The sequence below is a fragment of the Solea senegalensis genome, linkage group LG21, assembly GCF_019176455.1.
Source record: "Solea senegalensis isolate Sse05_10M linkage group LG21, IFAPA_SoseM_1, whole genome shotgun sequence".
NCBI classification, from domain to species: domain Eukaryota; kingdom Metazoa; phylum Chordata; class Actinopteri; order Pleuronectiformes; family Soleidae; genus Solea; species Solea senegalensis.
The window spans coordinates 9,478,813-9,505,229 of record NC_058040.1 but is presented as its reverse complement, the minus strand read 5'-3'; the positions used below and the strand labels follow the sequence as shown (position 1 = coordinate 9,505,229).

The 26,417-nt window shown below is 42.3% G+C and overlaps 1 protein-coding gene across 1 annotated transcript in view; it reads left to right on the top strand.

Moving 5' to 3' along the window:
* Positions 1-26,417, top strand: part of pappaa (pregnancy-associated plasma protein A, pappalysin 1a) — a 76,369-nt gene that overhangs the window by 32,861 nt on the left and 17,091 nt on the right. The window contains exons 10-17 of the mRNA XM_044012715.1: positions 905-1,101; positions 13,501-13,611; positions 14,201-14,336; positions 14,518-14,731; positions 17,897-18,071; positions 25,487-25,670; positions 25,870-26,071; positions 26,159-26,393. Coding sequence (XP_043868650.1) covers positions 905-1,101; positions 13,501-13,611; positions 14,201-14,336; positions 14,518-14,731; positions 17,897-18,071; positions 25,487-25,670; positions 25,870-26,071; positions 26,159-26,393 — 1,454 coding nt within the window. The remainder of the gene's footprint in view (positions 1-904; positions 1,102-13,500; positions 13,612-14,200; positions 14,337-14,517; positions 14,732-17,896; positions 18,072-25,486; positions 25,671-25,869; positions 26,072-26,158; positions 26,394-26,417) is intronic.

Below are 26,417 nucleotides of genomic sequence, written 5' to 3'. Positions count from 1 at the left end.
AATACTGCAGCAATACTGTTCCTCCTTCTCCATCCTTTTCCTCTTTAGCTCACACTCTACTCTGTTACTCTGCAGCTTCCGCAAGCCACTGATCTAGATTCCGCTTGTCCACGTCGCGCTGCTTCTCTTTCTTCTTCATCTTTGCCTCTGTTCCTGCTGAGTGAGTGGCGGGAGTGAATTCTGTATGCCCCCTCAGTAGCCCCTTGTTTCACCATTGCCAGAGCACAGAACTGACTTGAGTTTTTGGCTGTGTTGGGGAGGGCTGGAATTTCGAGGAGGAGGCCCCGGCCAACTTGGCACAGAATGCCGCCTTTCCCCCTAACTGGAACCCCACCGGCTGACACTGCTTTAGCTGAGAGCTGAGTGCAATGAGGCCCAGGCAACCTCCCTGCTTTGCTCCCCACTCCTCCAGTCCATAAGCTCCCACTTCCAAACCTTAACTCCGGGTGTGATGTCTGGAAAAATGACTGCTGTATCTTTCTGCCTCTTTCTGACTCTGTCTGATCCTCCCTTACCCCCTGCTCACTGTGTTTATCTGTAGCCTACTTATTTTATTGCCCTCTTGCTTTCTTTCCTTCTGTTTCTGTTTCCTGACCAAAACATCTCACTGTGTTGCTCCTCCTTTTTTTTTTTCTTTCTTTTTTTTTCATGCATCTTTAACCCTTACATGATATCCCAATTGATCAGGCTAAAAGGATGAGAGAAGTGGTAGTGGTGGTGTGGTAAAACTTTTTTTTGCTTTGCACATGCAAAAACATGCTACACATGCAGGAAAGCAGGGTGGTAGTGGGATTTGAAGGATGCGACCAGCTGATAGGAGATGTACTTGATCCTCGTTTTACTTGAAAAGCCACAACAAAACGCTTATTTATTCTTAAGTCGCATCTGTTCCCTCCACCTGCAGAGGAGCCGAGCATGTGCTACTACTATGACGGCGATGGGGTATGTGAAGACTTTGAGCGGGAGACCGGCGTGAGAGACTGTGGCCTCTACACCCCCAGTGGTTTCCTCGACCAATGGGCCTCCAATGTTGAAGTTTCCCACGAGGAGAAGCCTTACTGCTCCGGTGAGGTGGCTGCTGGATACCCTGCTGTTACTAAAGTAAGCCCATACACAGTTCATCTATTCACTGACATCAGATAAGCATGGACAGATGCACTTGTTTCATATGTAACACATGACCAAAGGCAACCTCTTTGTCTCTGAAACCCTCAGCTGATATTGACACCTGTTTTGTTATGTTTAATGTCTGACTCATGGCTTTTTGGGGGGTTTCATAGGAGCATAGGAGGGTTTTTCAGTGCTCCATGCAGATTATGTTATTTGTCAAAGCCTCCGTGGTCACTGAAGTATTCGTTTTCAGGCTGGTGCAGATATGTCATCCTCACTCTGATCACTTGACTTACTTTATGTATCAGTAATGCCACTCGTGATTGTTTTGCAACGGAGATAATTGGGACTCACATATTGCAAGAAACTGGCACAAAAATGTATTTTGCTCATTAAGAGACTGGGGCATTTAATTAGATGTCTCCTAAGGTGAGTTAGGAGCAAAAAGTGAGACTTTTTGCTGCTCTCATTAAAGTAATACCTAATGAAGACAAGACAAGATGCCATTGATTCCACCTAAGCCCAGTGGACGCATTGATCTGTGGCTGTCACAGAAAGTGGCTGATTACCCAAAACATCAGGTTGAGACACACACACACACAGCTTTGGACAAAATGTGCACTAGGCTCAATCCTATTTAATCCGTACTCCCCACTATGGTCAGTCAAAACTAAGCCATGTTGTTAAAGTATCTATATCTCCTTTAAAGACACTATTTATTATTTTTACTATGTTATTGTACAGTCTCTTCACAGCATTCATAGTATTTGTGATTTGAACCAAATGTCAAAATAAATATCCCGTACTATCTTACTTTGAAGGGTGACACCAATAACCATTGTTAAATTTTATGATCTTTAACCCTACGAAAGAGAGCTTTAGTTGGACTTTATTCCGGCACACTGACAGTGCACTCTGTGTGTGTGATGTTGGAACTGGAGCTTGTTCCAACTGCTGATGATGCATTTTACAAGGCCAATGACCTGGTAATTCCCAAAAAGCTGTGTTCAGGTGCCCTGGCACTTTGGCAAGCTTTTAACACCAGCAGAGGAAATAGATTGACCAACAGAATTGAATGCATTTAATATTTACAGTATATGGCATCCGTTCTGTCTAGACCAAAATGGCTATGTAAGCCAACCAAGAATATTGCAGATGTTTGAGACACTAGTGGAACATGTCCACATAACCATAAAGAAAGGATTTCTGCTGTGAAGGACACATTATTCTTACAAGATGGACTTTTACTGTGGAGAACACACTGTTCTCCAAGGGTCATAGTTGATGAGATCACCTCTTTACAAGGCCACTGAATTGTGCATTCTGTGGAAACACAAGTGCATGTGTGGAAAAATATGCAAACGCAGGGGTCTCGTTACTATAGCTCTCAGATTTTCTGTCTCTCTTACGCTCTTGTACGTCACTCTATCATCTGTCCAGGGGGTAGAAGTCGGTGAGGTTCATGGTGTCACAATCAGAAAACTGTGTCCCCAAAGGGCATTCCCTCTCACCGGCAACATGTTCTTTCTCAAAGCCTCCTCAAAGCTTCAAGTACACTGATCACGCGTGTAAACAGACCAACAAAAAACATTTATGTGTCCTTGCACACGTATACACAGCCAGCAGTCTGTTTGATGTGCACCAGTGTGGCTATAGTGAATGTCTGGGAGGCTCATAACACAGATGAAGGATGTGAGGCTTGGTCCTGGAGATGAAGACCAGGCCAGTGGGCATGTTTTTGTCAGTGGATCCTGTTTATACATTACGGGGCCACTTGAGACCAACACACAAAACACCACAGGAGCTTTTTAAAGATTCTATCTATTTGGAAGAAGATACCAGTGGTTTCTAGTTGTCCCGACTTTGTAATTGTGGTCACTCTTGATGGCAACCAGGAATCTATACGCAAAATATAATATTTTCTTTAGACAGAGTAGTTGTGTTGATCATATTTTGGTGAATGTATATTCATTTTTCTAAAGTTATTGTTTGGGCTTTTTACCTGTATTGAATAAGATAGCATAGCATGAAAGTGGGGGAGGCAGGGAGGTTTGACCCATGCGACACCAGCTCTACGAAATGAACAGTCCTCGAACCCCAAGTGTGAACATTTAGTTGTTGGCTTTCCTGGGTGACACTTGGCCATTGGCCAATATAAATAGGCATTTGATATGATAACAACCATGAGATCTAAAGCTCAAGCCACTGATTCCATAGTTACTTACAAAGGTGTAAATGTGATGTACGAACTTAACTGAGGCTTTTGCTGCAATTATTGGAGTTGTCTGCCAAAAACTCTCTGCCTTTGCTGCCACAGAAGGGCATAGAAATTTCAAACAATGTGATGGAGTAGTGGTTTGTTGTGCCATGATTTGTTTTAGATTTCTTAGCACGTACAACACAAACAGGAAACAACCCTGAGATGTCATGACATCATTAATCTGGCACATTATTTAGCAATTTGTTGCACCTCCTAACACACAAATCCATATATACCCTGGTTTTGGGAATTTCAGCCTTTCTTTTTAACCAATCCTCTTAGACTCAGTCAGATTGGAATTGGGACTGTTGATAGGGACACTCATTTCCACATCTCTCCAGCTATAGTTAAGTCAAGGCTTAAATCAAGGTTTTGGCTGGGACATTTCAGGACATATTTTATGGGGTTACCCTTAAGCCCCTCTTGCACTGTCGTTGCTTAGTTTTCCTAAGCAACGACAGCAACGAAACCTCTAATCCAGTCCAAGTTCCTGAATTCTCTAAGTGATGCTGCCCCCACCATGCTTCACTACTGGGATGGTTTTGGGCAGGTGGTGAGCAGCGCTCGGTCCCTTCGAACATGCCACTTAAATGTTCAATCTTGAAGTCATAAGACCAAAGAATATTCTTTCTTACAGTCAGACAGTCCTACAGATGTTTTTTGCAAACTTCATGCGGGCTTTCATGTGTTTCCATCTGGCTACTTCAACATAAAATCCAGATCAGTGGTGTGCTACATTGATGGTTATCCTTCGGGAAGTTTCTCCCATCTCCACACAGGATGTCTGGAGCTCAGCCAGTGTGACTATCATGTGCTTGGTCACTTCTCTCAGGAAGGCTCTTCGCCCCAGTTGCTCAGTTTGGTCCAAAAGGCAGCTCTGAGAGGAGTCATTTTTGTTCCACACTTCTTCCATTTTAGAATTATGGAGGATACTGTGCTCTTGGGAACCCTCAGTGTAGCAGGACTTTTTTTGTAGGACTCGGCAGAGTATTTGAGCTGTAAACAACTCTACAGTGAAGCAATGGAACAAATCGGAGCTGTTACTCTGTTACCGCACGTTCATATGAGACATGTCGCACGTTTTATTTGCATTATTATTAAACTTCCACAGCACTACAATAATGGTTAACGTGAAGGTTATTCAAATGGTGCTGGTTTTGGTCACAAAATAGATCAAATAACAAAGTGTATTCAAAACACCTGAAAGGTTAGAATTCATTTAAAGGAATAGATTTGTGTGAGATCGACTTGCTGAAATAAAACACTGCTCTTAAACCATGGTGAATATTGTAAGCCCCTGCACCCCAAAGGTTCCTGGCCACAATCCCCTGAGCAGGAACTTTTGGGGGGGTATAAAAATATTCACCTGGAATTTAATGTAGACCCTGGTTGATGCAGTCAAAAGCCATAGAGTTCCTGCTCAAGTTCCTGTGGTCAGAACTTGGCTATAGATTCTTTAATAATACCTGGAGGCATAGAAAAACATGCGCTGCAAACTTTGCTGCACTACTATATAGTCAAGCACAAATGAGTTTGTGCAAGTTGTATTCACTGACAGCATTCTTGCTAAAAGCTCACATTCTCCTTTGTTGTTTAATTTAATCATGTTTTGTGGCTCACAGGTCTTTGGTAAGAGTTGGACACGAGATGTTCTTCCCTGATACAGAGCAGTGTGTGTAGGTGGGTGGTTGTTTTTGTTTGTTTGTGTGTGTGTGTGTGTGTGTGTGTGTGTGTGTGTGTGAGAGTGTGTATTTGTGGTGGGGGGGGCAGTCAATTGCACTGACTTTTTTTCTTCTAATCCCGTAAACAAATCCTGCATGGGCTTTGTGTACCTGCTCTGTTTGATGTCTAAAGAGTTGACTCTAAGTGTGTGTGTCCATGTGTCTTAGAGAAAGAGAGCGGGAGCAAAGCGGGCAGCAGTGATAGGGATCTTTGCGGATGCAAGAAAGCAATAACAGCACAGGAAGGCACTTGAGGAGAAAGGGAGATCATGTATCTGCACGAAATCTCAAGTGCAATGTACTAGGTGGACGAGTGTGTGTGTGTGTGTGTGTGTAACCTGTTTTCGAAACAGATACAGAGAGGCACACAATTGATCGACTTCATACTACCAACATTTATGGTCATCTCAAAAAGCCACATCAGTGTGTGAAAGCTGGACTTTCTCATGCAACATTTGAATCGTCATATGTGCCAGAGCAAAGCCAAGGAGGCTAAACCTGCAGCAGCAGCAGCAGCAATGAGAGAAACTAGTGGCGAGAAACACAAACCTGCAGTCCACCCTTACAGAATGTAATTGTGTGCTAGAGCTTTATAAGGATGACACACATTCATTTTTGGGTCACGGAGTGTGAATCCCTGCACTAACTTCTAAAATTACAGCACTTCACTTATGTATTTTTCTACATGATGATTCAGAACCTGTACTCGCATGGTCAAAAAGTGCAGCGCAAACACAAAACATATACAATAATGATAATTATAATAATAATAATATGATGATGATGATAATGTAGGCAATCCAAGCCATAAAGGACGAATGACTGACGGGTGAACAGATGGGGTAAGCAGTTGTAATTGGCGGTATAATAAACCGGAATTCAGTTTGACTGACAGTCTCACTGCCGTCAAATGAAAATACATCACCGAATAAAAATTATTATGAAAGGAGGAAAGCGGTCCAAAACCGCTCAAATTGGCCATTCAAACGAGGGGTTCGATCCAATCACAACACCATATGGACACCGTAGAGAATGTATGAAATGTAGACACACATTAATGATCGCAAGAATGCCAAGCTGTCAGTGAAAAGGAATCTATCCAGGTTTAATAGTCGTGTTGTTCTTAACCCTATACTGTGCTCCCTCTTTTGTGTCAAAATGTTGCGGAGGACATCTAATTTGAGGCTACCTGTGAATAAAATGAGCTTGTGAAAGATTCTCCCTTGTCTCTTGATACAACTCACCCACAGGTACACACTAACACACACACACACGCACAGTGCTGACTCCATGCAGGATTGTAGGGCATGTCCATAGGGGACTGAAATGTACTACTGCTGTCTTTGTGGAGCAGAACATAATGTTCCCCCCACTACCACACGATGGAATATGGCGAGCCAGCTCCACTTGCTCTAGAGGGATCGGATTGGTTAACTGGCCCTAGCAACTAACCTGTGTGTGTGTGTGCGTGCACACATGTGCATTATATGCCCGTGTGCTTATAATGTGCGTGTGCAGAATGCCTGCCCTCGCGGACATGTGTGTAAATGAGCTTTTGTGAGCAGGAAGGTTCCATGTGCATTCAAACTTACAGATCAAACAGGAAGCCAGGTAATTTCTCCTGAGAAAGCTGCTGCCCCGGCAATTTCTGACGCAACCCCTGTGTACCCCTGGAGAACACTCCCCTTAATTATACATAAGCAACAGAAGGGACAACATTTTAGTCCTCTCACGCTGCAAGAAATTGCCTATATACAAAGGTCACCCATCTCAAGATGTAAAACAAAGATATGTGCATGAGGCCTGGAGTAAATAACATCTCCTGCTGTCATGCTTAGCTTAGTACTTGCTGCAGAGGGGAAAGGAAAGATGATGCTTGGTAAGGGGAATAATTCTGGCTGGTAAAAAAAAACAAGGAAACAATAACTGGCCCAGATTTGTCTCAGGTCCCAATAAAAAAGCAGGCAGTGCATGTTTGTGTACCTAAGTGGAGGATGCATGCTGTATATAGGCTACTGCAAAGTGTAAACACATTTATGCACATTTTCCCTTCACTTGCGTGCAAACAAACACACACGCGGGCAAACTGACACACGTGCTGTTGCACAAGCTGAGATATGCACACACTGACACACACACACATAAATGCATGCCCACAAAAGCTCATACAGTAGCAGCGCTGTTGCTTTTTCGCAGTACAGGAGGGCCAGCTTCTCTGGCACTGCCTCCCTTCACCAGCATTTCCCCCAAACCGCACAGCCCTCGTCAGGCACAGTGCCAGTGACATAAGTGTGTGGTAACATTAAAAAGAAACCTCTGGGATAGCGTTCCTTTTTCCCTTTTACTTTTCCCGTTTCAATTATTATTGTGGTGATGCCATGTGGAAACCTCATCGTGGCTGCTGTTGTTTTTTTTTGTGTTGTTTTTTTTTTATTTTCATGACACTGATGACCCCTCCACCCCACCTCCAACATTTTCAAGCTGGGTTTCGGCCCTGTTTTATTAAGGGGTGTGGTGGGGCACTGTCTGAGGGACATTGACAGTATATTCGTCACAGATCCATCTGCTCCATCACCAATCCCAATTAGTTTTGTCGTCCTGTGTTGCCTATACCACCCAGTCATGTCTGCCCTGGTGAGAGTGGGATAGGTAAACTGCATAATTGCAGCCACTCACTAACTTTTACAGCCCCATTCTCTTTATTGGCCGTGGAAGTTGCCCATCAGTAGCCCTGCACCAATGAGACGGTGAGCTTCAGTGGGTATGGGTGGGGCTCGGTGACAGGACATTACCTCACACACCAGTCGCTCACCAGCATTCCAGTAAACCATGGGATGGTGCTTGGAAACTCATACTAGTTTCTCTCTGTTGCTCTTTCTCCTTTTCTCTCTCCACAAATGCCTCACACACGCTCACCCCTCGCTTCCAACACTTCATGGTTTTCAATTTTTACACGTATGCCATTAACGAGGAGATAAAGAAAATACCTGTTGTTGGAAATCAACACATTTCAGGGGGCACTGTGGCAGCATAACAGTCCACTCACGCTTTTTTCTCAATTTGCTCGAGTCCAAAATTTCCTCCAAACTAGGTCAGTGCCTGACGTCACAAAGTCACACAACAGGATGTGAAATGAACAATAAACTCTGAAATGCTCAGCAGGTATGTTCGGCTCCAGGAGAGCTGGCGCTCGCACCGATGATGACACCGGCATGAGTCAAAATGAATCAACATTTTATTTGTTGCAGTTATTTCTTCTTTTTTTTTTACAACTAGAGTCAAGAACTGAACGAAGGCAAGAGCATTATATTGGGACCCAAGACAATGGGGTTGGAATCGTTTAGGAAAATGGGAAGTTGCAAATTATCATTGACAAGTGGGAAAGTTGGGACGGAGATAAATTCCAAAAAAAAAACAGTCGTAACAATAGAAATGTTCGACCAAACCAGCCCAGCGATGATAGTGATTTTTTTATATATGTGTGTGTGTGTGTTGCTTTCTGTCACATGAGACATTCTCTTGTCATGATGGCGTCCTCATGTCTGTCTGTGAGTAGATGTGATATATTCTCATGACTGCCATTTCACATTTCCGCAACACATAACCACAGCTTAATCTTTTTTATACTGAATACCAGTATAAAAATGACAGATTATCATGAAATGGCCCCTGCGACCTTAACACATAACGACTGAGTTCACATATTCATACCACATGTGATCCGTCAAGACATGAACACAAAAATATTTGCTGGCCAATGTGCTCTCGTTTAATTATTGACCCCCGCTAGGTGTGGCGTGGCATTATGTCGCCTCTGCTTTCAGTGCAAAGAAAGTAAAGAGTGTCATAAAAGTGCAAAGAGTTGAGCTGCGCTCTTCCACGGGCTCCTGTGCTGTCCTCTAGTGTTTAGAGGGTACAGGAAAGGACCTTTGTGGGGCCTCCTGAATGTCTGAGGGCCTCAGTAGTTTTTTTTCTTTGTTTTGGAGAGCATATGGCCCAGGAGTGTTTGCGTGTCAGTGAGGTTTATTGATTTGACTCCAGGAGTGGACATTTTGAAAATCTGGAGACTTCAACATCGGTAACTGAGCCTAAGTGGGCGTAGTGCATGTGCGTGTTTGTGTTTGAGTGTGTGCGTGTTTGCACAAGGATATGTGTTATGTGCAGGCATTCCATATGACGAGGTCATCTATCTTCATCCTGGCAACCAGATCTCCATCACGGGGGGGAGAAAGGCTCTAGTTGACGTACATTATGCTATTAGAGACATTATTATTGTCATTACTCTGTCTTTTTTTTTTTTACGAACAGCGGTTTCCTCCTTCCCACGTTTATGTTTATGTTTTTGATGTCGAAAGTGCGCTTGCACAGAACAGACATATTCTCACAGTAATGAGTCTGACAGTTGCACTCTTGTTCTCCACACCTCTATCTCCCCCGCTTTCCCCTTGGCTCAGGACACTTAGAGCTCTCTTTTTATCTGAAGTGGTGATTTACAAACACAGACCAGTCTACAGACCATGCAGGAGTTGGCTGTTGTCTGCCAGTCTGAGTAGCCAGCTGGTACAAATTAAGACTGTGTGTGTGTGTGTGTGTGTGTGTAGAGGTAAGATGTTAAACTCATCTCTTGCGTTTGCTGTGACTCTTTGAAGAAGGCGAGATGTTGTTTTGAAAATTCAAAATGTACCTCACCTGGAATTATGTCTGCTATATGGGTGAGGACAGATTTTCTGTTTCTCTAAATTTGCATCCCCTTTGTACAAACTTTAAAATCAAACATGGTTAACGCAGGTCACACGAGCATCAAAACATTACATTTAATCAATTCCTTCACAGGCCACATTTGCAATCATCCATTCAAGGCTCAAATTTTCCCCCTATTTTGTTGTAGATTCTTGGGACTCGTTTTTGTCAGCACTTCCTGCTGCGATATTGTAGTTGTAATCAAGCAATGCATTTGAATGTCTGCCGGCAGGTGGTATATTTCATAGGAGCACTGGTTAGAAGTAGGTCAAAGAAGATCAGGTCGTATTTGAAAAGCACAAATAGTGTTTTCTTTATTTCCACAGTTTGTTGTTTACTCCCTTTCCTATACGATACAATACAAACACAGTAGCTGAAAAAGTGGGAATTTAGTGTTTACGTGGTCTCTCTGTTGTTCCTTTGCAAACATTCACAGACATTGTATCTATTCAGATTCTTATTTTAACGTTAACATACTGGTTGCACATGAGGTGTGACTGATAACGGGCTCAGGTGAAGAATTAGACACTGAAGTTTATTTTTTAAGAACACGCCGTGTCTGAAGATGATTATTTAAATAAGGCACACGATGGGCTTGCCAAACACTTTGTTAGTAGCGAGTACATTGTGTTTGTAATGCAGTGATAATGTGTGGCTGTTTAATGCACACTTTGGTGTAGCGCTGCATCTACTGCAGCCACACTTGTTAAAGTGGTTGGAGCAGCGTTTGTGTACTGGCAATCATAGCCATATGTTGTGAAGTTGCACTCCTGTGTAAAATGATCAGGTGTTGTTACTTAACCTGTGATAAAGTGAGTGCTATAAATATTTCTTGGCTCCCATCCCTCTGGTCTCGGCGCATTAATCAATGCACGTGCCTTTTAACACCCGCAGGGACTTACTGGTGAGAATGCATTTACCACAGTTCTTGAATAACATCTGATCATAGTACACACAAGACAGTATCCTACAGTGTGACATGAGCTTTCCACGTCACAAAAACATTTCAAGGAAATATCCTATACTGATATTTTACATACAGTATTGTCCAAAAATGTGCAATGATGCACTGTGGTAAACCAACAATTCATAAAGTCTTCATTTTAGTGAGTGAAATTCTGTATTCTGTTTGTTCATGAAAGGTTGAGCATTCATCCAATCATCCATTCATCGTATTATCGTGTTCACAGGCGCTCAAACAACACCTAACCCTTTAGAATGTAAGTGTGCAGAAGTGGATTACACTCGTGTGTTTCGACTGCTGCATTGTTAGAAAAGTGGAGGAAGTGGAATGAGCGAAGGCAGACTTGTGAATGACCTCCTGCTGGTGTGATGCTGTTTCAGGGGTGTTTGCGTTTGAGGGCAAGGGTTTGCGCTCGCCCCTCAGTGTTTGTCCATCTCAAACGATAGGACAGAAAAAGTCACTGGGAGATGAGGGGGGAGGAAAGGAGGAGAGGAGGAGGGGTGTGGATGAAAGTGTAGCATGGTGCCACCTGTGTTGACATGAATAAGTCATCAGTTTGCACATGGAAATGGTTTTGTCACCTGCCACACCAGCAATGGAAACAGTTCCTCTCCACTTGAAGTCATTAGCAGACCTGAAGTCCCTTTGAAGCATATTGGCTGGTTCAGTCACCCAGCAAGGGAGTGCTAGTCAAAAGGTGTTTGTTTTGTTATTGCGCTTCAATGTCATTCTTTTAAATGAATTTACTGTATTTGTTACACTTACCACTGAGCAAATGACCGTCATCTGGTGACTGTGTCTCACAGACCCGGCATGTAAACGTAGCTCTATTCAGCTGCAGTCAAGTGGGGCCAAAGTCCCATGGCAACTGATCTCAGGTGTTTTGCACCTGCATTTCATATTTGTGCCACTTCAGCTCTCAGCAGAAAGGTCACATCAACAGATCCAGGGGACAGAGATATGGACAGATAGCTGGTGTTGCTAGTTTTCCACAGTGGCAGGATCTTACAGCAGCCTCCCCAGCAAAGCTCTCATGTTACCGGTGTCTCATTTCACCAGCTCAGGGCAACGGGTGAAACTCACCGTCCTTGGGTATCTGCCCTCTCTCCCCTTTGTCTGTGTTTATCTCTCCGCTCAGTAATCTCTTACCATCTATTTCTTCTACTTGTCTGTCCGTCGCTGCCACTTCATTTTCATAAAAATGCTGCATATTGTGCCAGCATGGCCGATGTGGTCGTAACATTTAGGACCAAAAATCCTATATGCAGTCACAAAAAAAAAAGGCAAATAGATGTGATTGAAAGCAGAGAACACATACCTTGATAAAACAGGATTAATGATAAGAAACAGGTGAATGCAACAGCTTTTCTTGGATTTATCCTGAGTTTACAATGTAAGAAGGGTCTTACCTGAAAAATGCAGACTTGTAGGATATACATGTGATTCAGTCACGAGCAAGCAAATGTGGGGCTTTAAAAGTAATTAGAATTTATTTGGACATGATATCATCCTGTCTCCGAAATGTGTTCAAAGTTGGAATGCGTGGGGAAAATGTCGTAATAGATTTTTAAGGTATTTGGTTAACGTTTTCAACCTTCCCAATGCCTTGGTCTGAGGCTGTGGTCACACCAGAATTGGCTCAGGGAAAATGACTCTGACATTGTGGTTGGAAGCAAGAGAGACTGGTGTGAAACTTGAAATGGTTGGTTAACATTTCTAAACCATGTTGTCTTTTTTTTATAGTAGCCTTTAATGCAGCTGTAGCTTTTATTTTACCCCAACTTTTGATTGCTTTCACAGTGTAATGACTTAAACAAATCACAAACCTTAGTGCGTTCACATTAAGTGTGCAAGTATTTGGCGAACGCTGCAATAACAACAACAACAACCTCTGGGAATTTTTTTTTTGATTTAAAATAAAATGAGTTTATTGGATGCAGGTCAGATTTCAGTTGAGTTTAAATTGAACAATGAGTACTTATGTTGTTATAATAATGATAATAATAATAATAATAATAATAATAATAATAATAATCCAAATCTTATTTTCAGATATTAAAATGCCACTCCATGACTTCTCCTATTATATTACAAGTATGATGATATAAAAAAAAAGCCTATCTCCAAAACCAGTCATAATCATTAGTTGGAGTTCTGTTCTCAAATCCACATAACAGATGGTTATTAATGTGGTACATCTGTGAAACCATGACTCTCTGAGGGCTTCTAGTGGACAGGTGCGGCATGGCAGGTTTTATAAAACAAACACATGGTCAGCGCACCGAAGCAGAGGCAAGTGTGGAGGCAGAATCAGAGGAAGCGTGGGACGTTCATCGGCGCATGACACAAACAAACAGCGCTGCTCAGAATCCACGTCAGCTGCACCTCGGCCCGTACAGCTGACAAACAGCTGACATTTGTTGAACAAAGAGGTCCAAGACTGTAACTAAAAAAAAGAGGCAATAACGGACACTCAGAGAGCAGTTCAAGCACACTGTAATTATTTGTCAAGGGTCATTACAACAAACATGTTTTTGAACTGTAACGTTGTTATAGCGTATCCATCTTTTCCAGAACCAAAATGACACCTTTTTGGACTGAAAGGAGGTCACACTTGAGAAGACTATAGGAAAATCACAGGTGATAGATCCAAAAGTTAATAAAAATGAACAAATGTCCTGTTTTTGTTTTAAATGTTTCCGTAGACATGTCAGTCCAAGGTGTTTGATCTGTCAGACGGAGTGTCCCAGTATGCATGGTTCCCCTGTCGTGATGTTCATGAGTCAGCCTGGGGATATCCTAGCTACTGGCTGAAGGTAAGACTTAAATCCATTATTTATTTTTTGCTCAGGTGAAAACACTGGATATTACATGTGTTTAACCTTTTAATACCTAAGCCTCAAAATGTTCGTCTGGACTTTTTTTTGCTTATTTTAACCATAAAGGGCCATAAAATGTCCTGTGAGTGAGTGCTTTTGCCCCTTTTTCCAGAATAACTTTCAACATCTGGCGATTATTTACAATTTACAATTTACTGCGTGTTAAAATAGCGCATTAACAATGTAAAATGAAGAAAAACAAAATGAAAAACACCGCAGTTGAACACAGATTTTGCGTGTTAAATTTGAAATTGTTTTGAGTTTTCCGTCTCAATGTCCAAAACAATGGCCAAAAAATGGAAAATAGCCACATTTTGGCTTTGACGTGAACTTCTCATGTCTCACAAACCGTCCTATAGTTATGGTAATGCAAAGTGTGCTTGCACGGACACGTGGTTTGCGACACGCCCAGTGTTAAAGGGTTAAGGACATCTCTAATGACAATTATATGAAATAAAAAGAAACACACATGTAATAGAAAAAGAAATGTACTGAGACTTTATAACTATACATTTTCTTCATTCAGGCTCACTTTTCGCATCCCATGGTGGCAGCAGCAGTGATTATACACCTGGCCGCAGATGGGACAAGCTTACTTGACCAGACTCAGTGTAACATCACTGTTCAGCTCGTAGACACCAAGGAGGGCATCCATAGTCTTGGTAAGAACTACTGTCGTGTGCATGTTTATCAACTGAAAGCCTCATCAAAGATTCATCTTTGGTGTCAGATTGTTGAATATGATAAACACGAGTGGAAGAATCAGCTGAATGGACATTCAAATAACTAACTCGTCGAGCAGAGTACGCCAACGAGCTTTCATCTTCTTTTTTTGTCCCACAGGCGAGTGGCGTCTCAGCTGCCGCACCAACCCTTTGGTGATCCCAGTGAACCACGACCTGTCCGTGGCCTTCTACCACACCAAGGCGATCCTGGTCATGTTCGCCTCTCGCCTCGTGGCCATTTCAGGCGTCGGCCTGCGCTCCTTCCAGTCCTTTGACCCCATCACAATAAGTGGCTGCCAGAGCAACGAGATCTACAACCCCACAGGACAGAGGTGAGCATGAGGAAAAAAGGCAAAAAGATAATTTAGTGATTGTAATGCTTCCATGTGCACATTTTCGAGCACGAGAGGGAGAGTCTTGCGTTAAGGAACGGTGCCAAACAAGCAGTGGAATGTTAGACGTCTGCCCAAAATTACAGCTAAACTTTAAAACAGTCAAATTTACAATCATGCTGGACCTCTTGGTGAGGTCTGCACATTACCAACAGTGGCCACTGCTTCCAACATTAATCTTGTTTACTTTCTTTTGCACTTCAGCACAATGTGTAAAAATATCTTTTCGAGAATCCCTTCCAGGCTTGAACCGTAATAGTTCTTGCACTCTACGCCGAGGTCGTCACTTGCACCTCTATCCATTTAGTTAGTTAGTTATTTAGTTGAAAAAGAACCTCTCTATCGAGAATCAAATACGATGGCCTGTGTCTTACACAATTTCTTGTGTGAATACAACGCAGCAGTTTTAAAAACCCCTGCAGTAACTGAGCCAGAAAATAAGATAATCAACGAGACTCCTGCTGAATGTAAAAAAGCCCTGAAGAGCTTTTGATGACATTTCTAACAGTTGTTGGCAAAGCCGCCAAAGGACTTTAAACACCTCTCGAGCTGTAAACTCACAATTGTGAATGTCCTCTTTCTTTCATTTTAACGACGAGCTACATGAAGTCAAGTCGAGCGTCGAGCTCCTCGCAGACCAGACAACACCCCGAATACCCACCCACCCATACACACACACACACACACACACAGTCTGGTTTCCATGACTTCAGAGGACGTTGCATTGACTCACATTCATTTCCTGGAGACTTAGTCTGACCTTAGCCATAATTACTACTGGCCTGACCCTTACCTTAACTTAACCCTAACCTTAGCCTTACCTTAAAACACGTCTTCACGCTAAAATGTAGTCATTTACTTTATGGGGACTTGCTTTTTGTCCACATAAGGAAGATAAGCCCCCCTAATGTGACTGTGTAAACAGATTTTGTTCCCCACAACATCAGGAATACAAGGACCACACACACACACACAAATACATATATTTATATTAAAGGAGTCACAATTTACCAATTACCACACCACTGTCATGCATGAGACAATTCAAACTGCTGATGCTCCCGCAGCCCTTTGAACACGAAACGCAGTAATGGACACCATTAAACACAAAGTATGGCTGGTCTGGGGTCTGTGTGGAGAGATAGAGATATTTGTGGCTTTTGTTGTGTGCCAGAGAAACATCCAAAAGCACCTAAATTGATTAAAACTGTTGTGCATCTGCATAAGCCAGGAAATTGTTTGGCACCGCTCTAGCTTTCTTTCATAGTCTTTCCACTTCATCTAATATCCAGAGGCTCTTGAAAAAAAAAAAAACCCGATCATGTTTGTGTGATGGAAAGTTAACCAGACATGGCCAGTTATCGTCAGAAATTTCGACTTGAACCCTCTACAAACAGAATATTACAGTATAATGTGATATTACGATCAGTCGTTATTCACTAGTGTGCCCTTACATCTGGTCAGAATCCTGGAATTCTTTTTTTTTTTTCTTAAATCAATTCCAATTCATCATCTGCATTTTCTCATTCATACCCCAACTTTCCAAATTTCTTATCTCCTCTCTCCATTTTGCCTCCTCACTTCACCCATATTCCCACCTCAGCTGAACTCCTCCTCCCCTTCATCATACCCGTCATCCGTGCTGTCTTGCCATCCTTTACTTTCACATCATCTTCCTTTCCCTCTCACTTTTTTGGCATCTCCTTCTTCTCAATTCTCCCCTTTCTGTGCCTCCTGCTCCTGGTTTCCTTCGCTCCTTCTTCTCTTGGGCTGAGCAGCACATTTCCAGTAATACTTATGCCTCCACAATACACCACATCCCATTTTCCCTGAGTTGTTAACAACATGAGCTATTAGCATGACCCAGTCTTATGTTACTCCTCTGCTAGCACATGCACATGTAAAGTATTCCCTTTCATATAGCCAGTATTATTTTTAAGTTTTTTTTCATACTGTTTTAGTGTAAATTGTATAGTCGCACTCGTCTGCCCTGTACTTCCTTTTCTATTATACCCGTCTTGTTTCCCCTCGTACATGTTATTTTATTGTGCTGTATATTGTACTTCTCATGTGCTGTGGAGGAGGAATGTTTTTCAGGTAGGTAATTGTAATTTATGTCAGAAACTCCAAAGTGACTTGCAGAAAAACCACAAAGATATTTTGTTCCAAGTGAAAGTGTCCACAGAGGAGGCTTCTAGGTTTCCCTTATTTGTCCTCAAGAACCCTATATGTAAAACACTGCTACTCGCATGCCTTATTAAGGAGCTCCTTGCTACGCCTTATAGCATCTTGTCACTTGACTCAAGCATTTTAATTATAAGCTTCAAAATTTACCAGGAGTCCATATGGTGTTACTTTCTGGGAGGGACAGTAGAAAACATGTACAAGGACAAAATGCTTAATGTATTTTTGGTTTATATAAGGTTTGCATATATAGAGAGAAAAGCACAGAAAAGCATGAGACTAAGTGAGAACGGAGGCAAGTAAACAACACGGAGCAAAATAGATTCCATTTGTGCAGGAGTGAGTTTAACAATGTTTCCCCAGACTTACGTCCCCTCTTTTTCTCTCTCTCTCTCTCTCCATGCCCCCCCCCATACCTTCCACTCACTCACTCACTCTCTCTCTCCCGTTTTCTTAATCTGCTTCATAATGTAACCCTATATCGTAGAATGTGGACTGTTGTAAAAAGGTGCCTTGGGCATCCACACATTCCAAAAGCAATAACTGCCTTCTCCGTCAGGCTACCAACACAGAGCTGTGGCCAAGCTCCGCCACTGTAAGTCTGCACATAATATATGCCGTCGCTCTCGATTCTCAAGCGCACACTGTCATGCACACAGACGTCCCTGTCATTTGCATAGCTCTCCATGTGGTTTATTGATTTGATATGTTAAATAGTCATTGATGGATGGATGTTGTTGCCTCAGTATGCAGGTTTTTTCCCCTCTTTGTGAGCACGTATGTGACTGATTCCACATACGCTCATCTGCAGTGTTGTTTTATATGCCGTGTTTATGCTGCTTGTAACTTTAAATGTGTTCTTTTTACTTTCTTTTTCCTCTGCTCTCTCACACACACACACACATGCACTCTCCCTCATAGTTGTGTACATTATTCGTGCGAAGCCATTGACTGCCAGGAACCTTTAATCCGCAATGCAGAGCTCAAGTGCAGTAGCCCCGGCCGCCACTTCTACAACGGGGACCGCTGCACTATATACTGCAATTCTGGATACGTCCTGCAAGTCCACCAGGATGATGACATCATCAAAAGCCAGGTGCGCACACTGCCACACACACACACAAACACACATGTTCTAATGCACACAGGCAGTTAAAGAGCCCGGTGCATTAAGGGGAACATGAGTGCATAAATGTACGCATGCAATAAGTGCAAAAGCATTTCTGCAGCATATGGCGCGGCGCATGCAAACATGAATTTGTGAACGCACACATGAACATGCATTGATGCAAACTCAAGTATACACTCACACACACACACACACATACACACATGGTCATAAGAGAGAGGTGCTCTCTAGCTCTGCATTTATTTTGTCACCTGCAACAACGAGGCTTGGTATGGCAGGCCTCTTGGGAGGATGACATCATGAACATCCAGGTAGATTCGTGCTGCACTGAGAAGAGGAGATGCCCCAGCCTCCTCCCCCCTCTTAGTGCTGCAGACACACACACACAGACACACACACTGCGCATGCACACACACACACACACACACACACACACAAAAAAAAACACAAGCCACACAAACACAAGCACAGACTTAATAGTGTTTAGTCTCTTGCTGAGCATACCGCACCATCACCTCAAACAGTCACTTTGTATCGCTACTCCACTGGGACGATGACATCATCGCATAGTGTCTGCTCCCTCTACCTCCCTCCCTCCCTCTCTCCCAACCCTCCCTCCCTCTCTCCCAACCCTCCCTCCCTTCCTTTCTGCTCATTTTGCACACATTGAATTCCCTCTTAAAGGGCAGAGATTTGCTACCGTTCTCACCCAGCAGCACACATTAAATGCTACCGTTCAGTAAAGCAACGGACAATTCCCCGGCAAAAAAAACAGGACGCGAATGCAAATACACAAACAAAGATATATATGCACATCACAAGTGAACAGCGTAGATTATACTATATCATAAACCTTTTGGAGTGGGACCAACCTGCTGTAAAGGCACTTTATCCTTCTCTGTGGCTCTGTAAAAACAGTTTGCTGGACAATCTTTTAACGCGTCCTCAGAGAGACATGAGGTAAATTTAGTTAAAGTCTGAAAAATACCTGCATATACTGTGCACTGTCCACAAAAATTCAAACCTGTAATTAGACTATCACAGTGTATAGTCTCAGTTGCTTTCAAATAAAACTGTGCATCACTTCATTAAACCGGTTTTAATAATGTGGCTGATCTCTGGCCTGTACGTGTGGATGCAGTTGTGTGTGAGGTTATGCATGAGTCATGGACCAAAGATTTAAGACAAGAGACAGGGAGGAAAGAGACAGGAAGTGTTTTACCGAATGAAAAAGTGGGATTTGGTATTAGGCCAGGATTGTGACGTGTTCTTCCTCCCATCCTTGCCATGTTTGTTGCTGGGATCTCTAACGTTGCCTAATTGGAGCGTTTCTATGACCACAAAGTGATTTAGCTGTCCCACTATCTTCCACTAAATGTAAATGCTTACATATGTACTGTATATCCCCATCGCAACAAGCTTAATTATACTATATGTGTATATGTATAGTACACTTAGCGCTGTGCATTCTTTAAAGTATGTGGTGCGGTGGTTAGTGGGACCTCATGGCATGAAAGTTGTGGCTTCAAAATCCTGTTTCTGTGTGGGTTTGATTGTGAGTGAGTCTTAACACAGCACAGGGAAGTGGGAACAATAAACAAAACACTTTAATATGTTTATATTTGTCAGTATAAACAAATACATATTGTTAAAAATGTGTATGTATAAATTAAACGTTAGTCCTTTCTTATTATATGATATAGTCCATTGGTGTTTAATGGTGTTGGCCATTTTGCCATTTTGTCATGGAAATCAAGGTTTATGGAAAAACCTACAGTACTTCGACATAACAAGTACACATGCACAACGCATCTCCATGCATAATATCTACCTAAAAACTTTAGAAAAAAATAGTTTTCCACTGAGTCTGTCCAGAGAAGTTTTTAGATTAGATTTCGATTGACAGTGCACTGGGTGGCTATTCATCAATGTCAGTTCATTTGGTGATAAATGATGCTTTTCAGAGACAGAGAGAGACACACACACAGAGAGAGAGAGGCTGGAAACAGAAAGTGGGTAAAGGGGGACAAGAGAGAGCTGTACCAAGAAAAAATGTTTGTCACAAGGTTTGCAGTTTGCCACAAACGATGAGTGGCAGTTCAAAGATACTTAGAGGAAACAGTTGTATATTATTGTTTTTTTCCATTCATTCTACTAAAAGGTGCCAGATAAGTTTGAGCTTGAGTTACTATCACATTTTTTAAATGAAAAACAAAAACAAATTACATGCATAATACGTAATAAATAAAACTGTCTTTGTATTTTTTTTACTCCAATGATAAGTTGTGTGCAGTTGCTATGATACATTCCTTGGTGGGATGATGGAAATAATGGACATTATTCAAACCTCACAAGACATATTCATTTAGGCAGAGCAACAGAAGTCGAACTGCCAAGCTCTTCCCTCCTTAAGTTCCCAGATCATGTTAAATTCAACTATGTAAAACCAATACCAAAGTAAATCACTGTGCTCATTTGGTGTTTCTGTGCTGAAAGAGATACTGATGCAATCTCAATGTGCAGTCTGAATGATGTTTGTCGTTCTTCACTAAACCTGTTGATCCGAGCCAATTCGTGTCTTTTATCCCCAAAGAATGACATTAGTCTCTGGAAAAAAAAAGGGTTTCACCAGTTGCATATTCCTTTGATATCACTTTTGCTCTTACTTTGTCTGCAATTACTCCGACCAACTACAGTGCACAGCCTGATAATAAAGAATTGTAAGAAACACTGCACAGATGGTAAAAAAGATAAAGACAGAAAGGGAAATTGTCCTATATGATCAAAAGCTAGATTGTTGCACCGCCCCTCCCCCTTCCCCTCCCCCTCTCAGCTTGAAATGAGTCATTTACACAATTAACACAAAGATACAAAATACATTTGAAATGTGTCCTCAATGCACATATTTATATCCCTCAGCCGCACAAGTGCTCGCAAAGACGCTCACAACTCGTCACTAAGGTGAAGAAGTGCAGCGTGGGGCACAATCTTGTCTCCTTTCATTAGCCAATTATATTTTAGTGATGTCAAAGTAGTTCTCGGAACACACCACCCTCTCAGAGGAATATCTCCAGGACAAATCTGCTTCCCTCACTTGCGCGTGTATTTATCTGTATATTGCCGTCTTGTTTTGCCCATCTTTCTTGTTTTAAGTGGTTCGGAAGAACAATGACTGCTGCCTGGCATAAAGTCGGGCACACAGGGTTCAACCGGTGTCAGTGAGTTGTGTGATAGTAAATGCACAAGCAAGATTTACAGTTGTTTTGTTTATTGTGCATTAGATATTGCTGTCAGTGTGTCCGCTGATGTCAAGATGGAGTGGCTCACTTGGTAAATCATGATGTCAGTGCACCGGTCACTTTAGCAACGTATGAATACAAATCTGAATTCAGGTGATGAGTGGTTTTATTGTGGTGGCGCAGTGCTGCAAAGAAGCACAGGTATCTGATTGTAAATGTTAATAGGTGATACCTGATATATATGGATATTATACATTGTTATTATTGTCATTATTATTATTATTAGTCCCAGCACTCTTGACTTTGCAGCAAGAAGACCTGGGTTCGAGACAAGGAACAGGGACCTTCCTGCATGGAGTTTGCATGTTCTCCCAGTGTGCGTGGGTTTTCTCCGGGTTCTCTGGTTTCTTCCCACAGTCCAAAAACATGCAATATGGGGATTAGGTAAATTGGACCCTCTAAATTGACCATAGGTGTGAGTGTGAGAGTGAATGGTTGTTTGTCTCCTGCGATGGACTGGTAACCTGTCCAGGGTGTAACCTGCCTATCGCTCAATGTCAGCTGAGACTGGCACAGCAACCCTCATGTGGAGGATAAATGGATAGATGGATGGATTATTAGTCCCTGTGTGGAAATTGGGTGTATGTTTGAGAGCATGAGCAGATGGGTCATGTAGGTGCATTGTGCTTTTTTGTGTCACAACAAGGAAAACTCACATGAGGGTCGCTGGTGCCAATCCCAGCTGGCATAGGGCGAAATGCAGGGTACACACTGGACAGGTCGCCAGTCCATCACAGGGACACATATAGAGACAAACCATCCAATATCACACACTCACACATATAAGATCAAGTGTCCAATTTGCCTAATCCCCAAATCTGCATGTTTTTGGACTGTGGGAGGAAACTGGAGAACCTGGAGAAAACTCTCACACACACACAAGGGAAGAACATGCAAACTCACAACAGCACCCTCATTATCCTATAAGTAAATCTTGGGTGAATGAGGATGAAGGCTATGAATTGTAATCCCAGTTTTTATTCAAGAGCAGACAAAGCTCTTTGAACTCTGTCATCCTGTTGCTCCTTTAAGCCTCTGAATTTGTGGACGCATACTTGGGATGTGATTCTCTCTGACGATGGGCTTGTGAACACAAATTTCAATGTGCTGCACATCAGCGAGGGTTAGAGTGACCTAACAACCTATAAAGTCCATCCCAATACTCCACATCTGGAGTAGCATGTGGGAATTTTCGTGAATTTGCATTCACACATTTAAATTCTTCCACATGTTGGAATAACATGGTAAATTGTAACACAAGTAGTTTTGAATTCCACTCTGTCCAGGCAAATGTGTTATCATTTAACACAAAACTAACCCTTCCAGAATTTTATCTACTTAGAACCATTCTTCTGAGTACTGTTTGATTCTCTGTAACACCCCACTGTTATTGCTCTGAACACATTCTTGCCCAGAACTGGTTCTGGAACTTAAAGTGTGTATATTCTTGGCAAATAAAATCACTCTGTTTCTAAGCAAAACAAATTATTTTCCTCCAAAACAGTCTCAAAAAACCTTTTTTTTCCATGAAGACTAGGCAATAACAAATTATACTTAATTCCTTAGTATTACTGCAATAAATCTTCCCGTCAAAATATGGCACTATAGATCTTGTATGTGCTTAATGATTGGGTGCCATCGGAGTGAAGGTAAACCCCTGACTTGAAGGAAGACACTGTCACTCTGTCAGTTCATCTGTCTCACTCAGGTAGGTAGAGGAGCCAAAAGTTGTTACAGTTGCTACTGGAAGCTGTAATGTTCTTTTTTTGGTGTTTTTATTTATTAAAAGAAGGAAAATCCCCACAAATGTACATAGAAATGCACAGAATATTATGCATCGATATACTTTAATTTATCAGGATCGGTGAAACATGCACAAAGACATCATTTTGCTCACTTATTAAACATCCTCTCCGCACAACAGTCAGTGTATTAATGCTGAATAGATTTTTCCACATTTCTCCTATGCAGTCTTTGTCCACATCCTCCCATCATGACCCACTCATTCATCTCCATACCCATTTTTTTTTTTTTAGTTTTCAGTCAGTGCTCGCATGTGATGCATATGTTACTATGTCGGATATCCAAATATGAGAGGCTCTTATTTGTTTTGAGGGAACCCGATACTGTTGTATGCAGTATCATGTAATTAGGAAAGGATGAAAGATAGAAATACACGGCGGGAGAGACAGAGAGAGAGAGAGGGAGAGAGAAGTTTATGAAGCGAGAGATATGTAATGCTAACTGAGCTCTGCTTGTGTGGCCTCACAATTTGGCCACTGTCTAAAAAGATGTGTGTAATTAAAGTCAACCAAAAGCAAGGGTAGACGGTGAAAACACAGGTTTCCCTTTTTGTTCTGAGAGGGAAAAGTCAAAATGATTGAGCTCTCACAGCTTTGTTGAGAGATTTCTTGGCTCCACTCTCAATTTTGTGTTACACGATTCTGTTTAGTGGAAGAGGATGAAAACGTTTGAGGTTATGATGGAGTGGCTCCCCATTAGGGTCTCATCTTTGCAAATGTCAAACCACAAGCCAAGTCATTTACAGGAATCACAACTATTTATAACAAGAAATGGACCTAAGATCTGGTCAAGGGAGGAAAGATGTCAGGACTCATCCATTTTGGAAACTTTCTAGTTCTTTCTGGTTCTTTTTGTTTCCAGAAAGCCATAATGATGATAATAACAAGAATACTAATAATAATTGTATCTTATTTATGTAGCACAGCAAATGCAACTCATAGTACCAGCCAGTGCTGTGACGTTACTGTCATATTGTACTTGTATGTAACAAAGTTCAGGTTTTAAACACACATGCACACACATTCACACGTCCTTGTTGGGGGTTCAATTGTGGGTTGTGGGTTCAATTCCCGCCTCTGTAAGTCGACATGCCAATGTGTCCTTGGGCAAGACACTTAACCCCGCGTTGCTCCTGAGGGCTGTGCCGGCAGCGTGTGAACGGGCATGAAAGATGAGTGGTAGGAAAAAATGTGCTGCACATAGAAGCGCTGTATGAAAGTGTGTTTGCGTGTGAATGAGTGAATGCCAAGACTGTCGTGTAAAGCAGCTTTGAGTGGTCATCAAGACTAGAAAAGTGCTATACAAATACAGACCATTTACCATTTTACACACAGCCACACTTGTACTAGCCCTTATCCTAACATCACAACTAAATGCCTAACCCTAATCCTTAATTTAATCATAAAGCCCAATTCAAACCCAAACCATAAAATCAAATTGTAACCCTCAAGAGCTCTCACAAACGGAGGTTTTTGAATCAAATTGTGTCCTCCCAGCCTATTACTACTACTACTGCTACACACACAGACACACACACCAACCTTGCCATGTCATTGCTCCTTCAGTGGTATAGAGAATAATCTAGGATTATTCTCTATACTGTAATAGGTCTATAATGGAAATGTAAGGGATGTTAATCTACAATATCAGGTCTTATACCATGCTGTATAGGCTTTATCTTGCCTTCATATGTCATAGCAGAGGGGTGGTACCTAGGTCTGAGTCCCTGTTTTGTGGATTATTTCATGTTCTTCTCATGCATGGATTTCCTCTCGGTTCCTCAGTATCCTCTTGCAATCCAACGACATGTAAGGCCCCCAGTTGCACAGGAGACACTCTGTAGACTTGAGTATGTGAGACAGTCTTACATAAGGACAAACACAGCAAATGTTTGTTTTTGCTGTGGACAGGCCACTGCAGGGTTAGCCACTGTCCATCATAAGCAATGCACCATAATGTAAGGTTTGTGCAAGGCCTGCCGACTACTTCATCCTTCATTACCATCTTAAGAGTAAGACTGACTGCATGAGATTGCTTGGTTGTGCTTTTTTGAGTATACAATAATAACCATGTGTCAAAATGAATATTTCTTAGTAATATAAATGACCAGAAACTCAGTAGCCTGTGAAGTTTGACTTACTGGAAGCAGAATCACCATAGGTAGTTTTTGCGTGGTACACATTTTTGTTGATGTGATGTGATATCATGGTATGCATGATAAGGAATAACCCTAAACCTATAGTAAATGTATCTGTTTATTACTTTATACTTTCTTCCCAGTCTGACTCTTCGGTGACTATAACCTGTGCAAATGGGAAGTGGAACAAACAGGTGTCATGTGAGCCGGTGGACTGTGGTCTTCCTGACAAATACCATGTTCATCCGGCACATTTCAACTTCTCAGAGGGAACGACCTACGGCAAGAAGAGTACCTTTCAGTGTCGAGAACCTGCCCAGCTTGTAGGTGAGAAGAACAGTGCAGCGTTACACACAGACATTTGGAGTTAGTCAATTTTAGTTGCTCCTTCACTCCACAACTGCACATGTTGACCAGTAATCTATTATTTGCATCGGTTATGTTTCTTTTTTCGACTTTTATTCTTTAAACCTCTTTTAAAAGTTGCTGCCCAACACCAAAGGTTTTTATTTCCATTTTTTGACAGGTACAAACAACAGTCTTACATGCCTAGAAGATGGTCTGTGGTCCTTCCCAGAGGCACTCTGTGAACTCCGTTGCCCGGCGCCCCCTCCCGTGCCGAATGCTGTGCTGCAAACCAAGCGCTGCAATGAGACGGGCCTCAAAGTGGGCACTCTCTGCAAGTACAAATGCAGGCCAGGCTATCATGTCACCAACAAACCTAAGAGGTAAGAGACACTTGTTGTGCACGTGGCTCTCCGTCCAGTTGGAAGAAGGAGAAGAAAGTGTTCACGAGTCTTCTCTTTTCTATTTAGGCGTGCGTTTAAGCGGCAGTGCACGGAGGACGGGAGCTGGCTTGAGGGAGCATGTGAACCAGTGACTTGTGATCCCCCACCTCCGATCTTCCACGGCTCTTATTACTGTACTGACGGCTTCCGCTTTGACAGCGTCTGCAGACTCAACTGCTCTGATCCTGCTGGTAATTCTGCTTACGCCGCCACAGGAGGCTCTGCCCATACGGTGAGGCTGCTGCACGGTCCATGCAAGCAGGTCTGTCCTTCTCTTTCCTCTCTT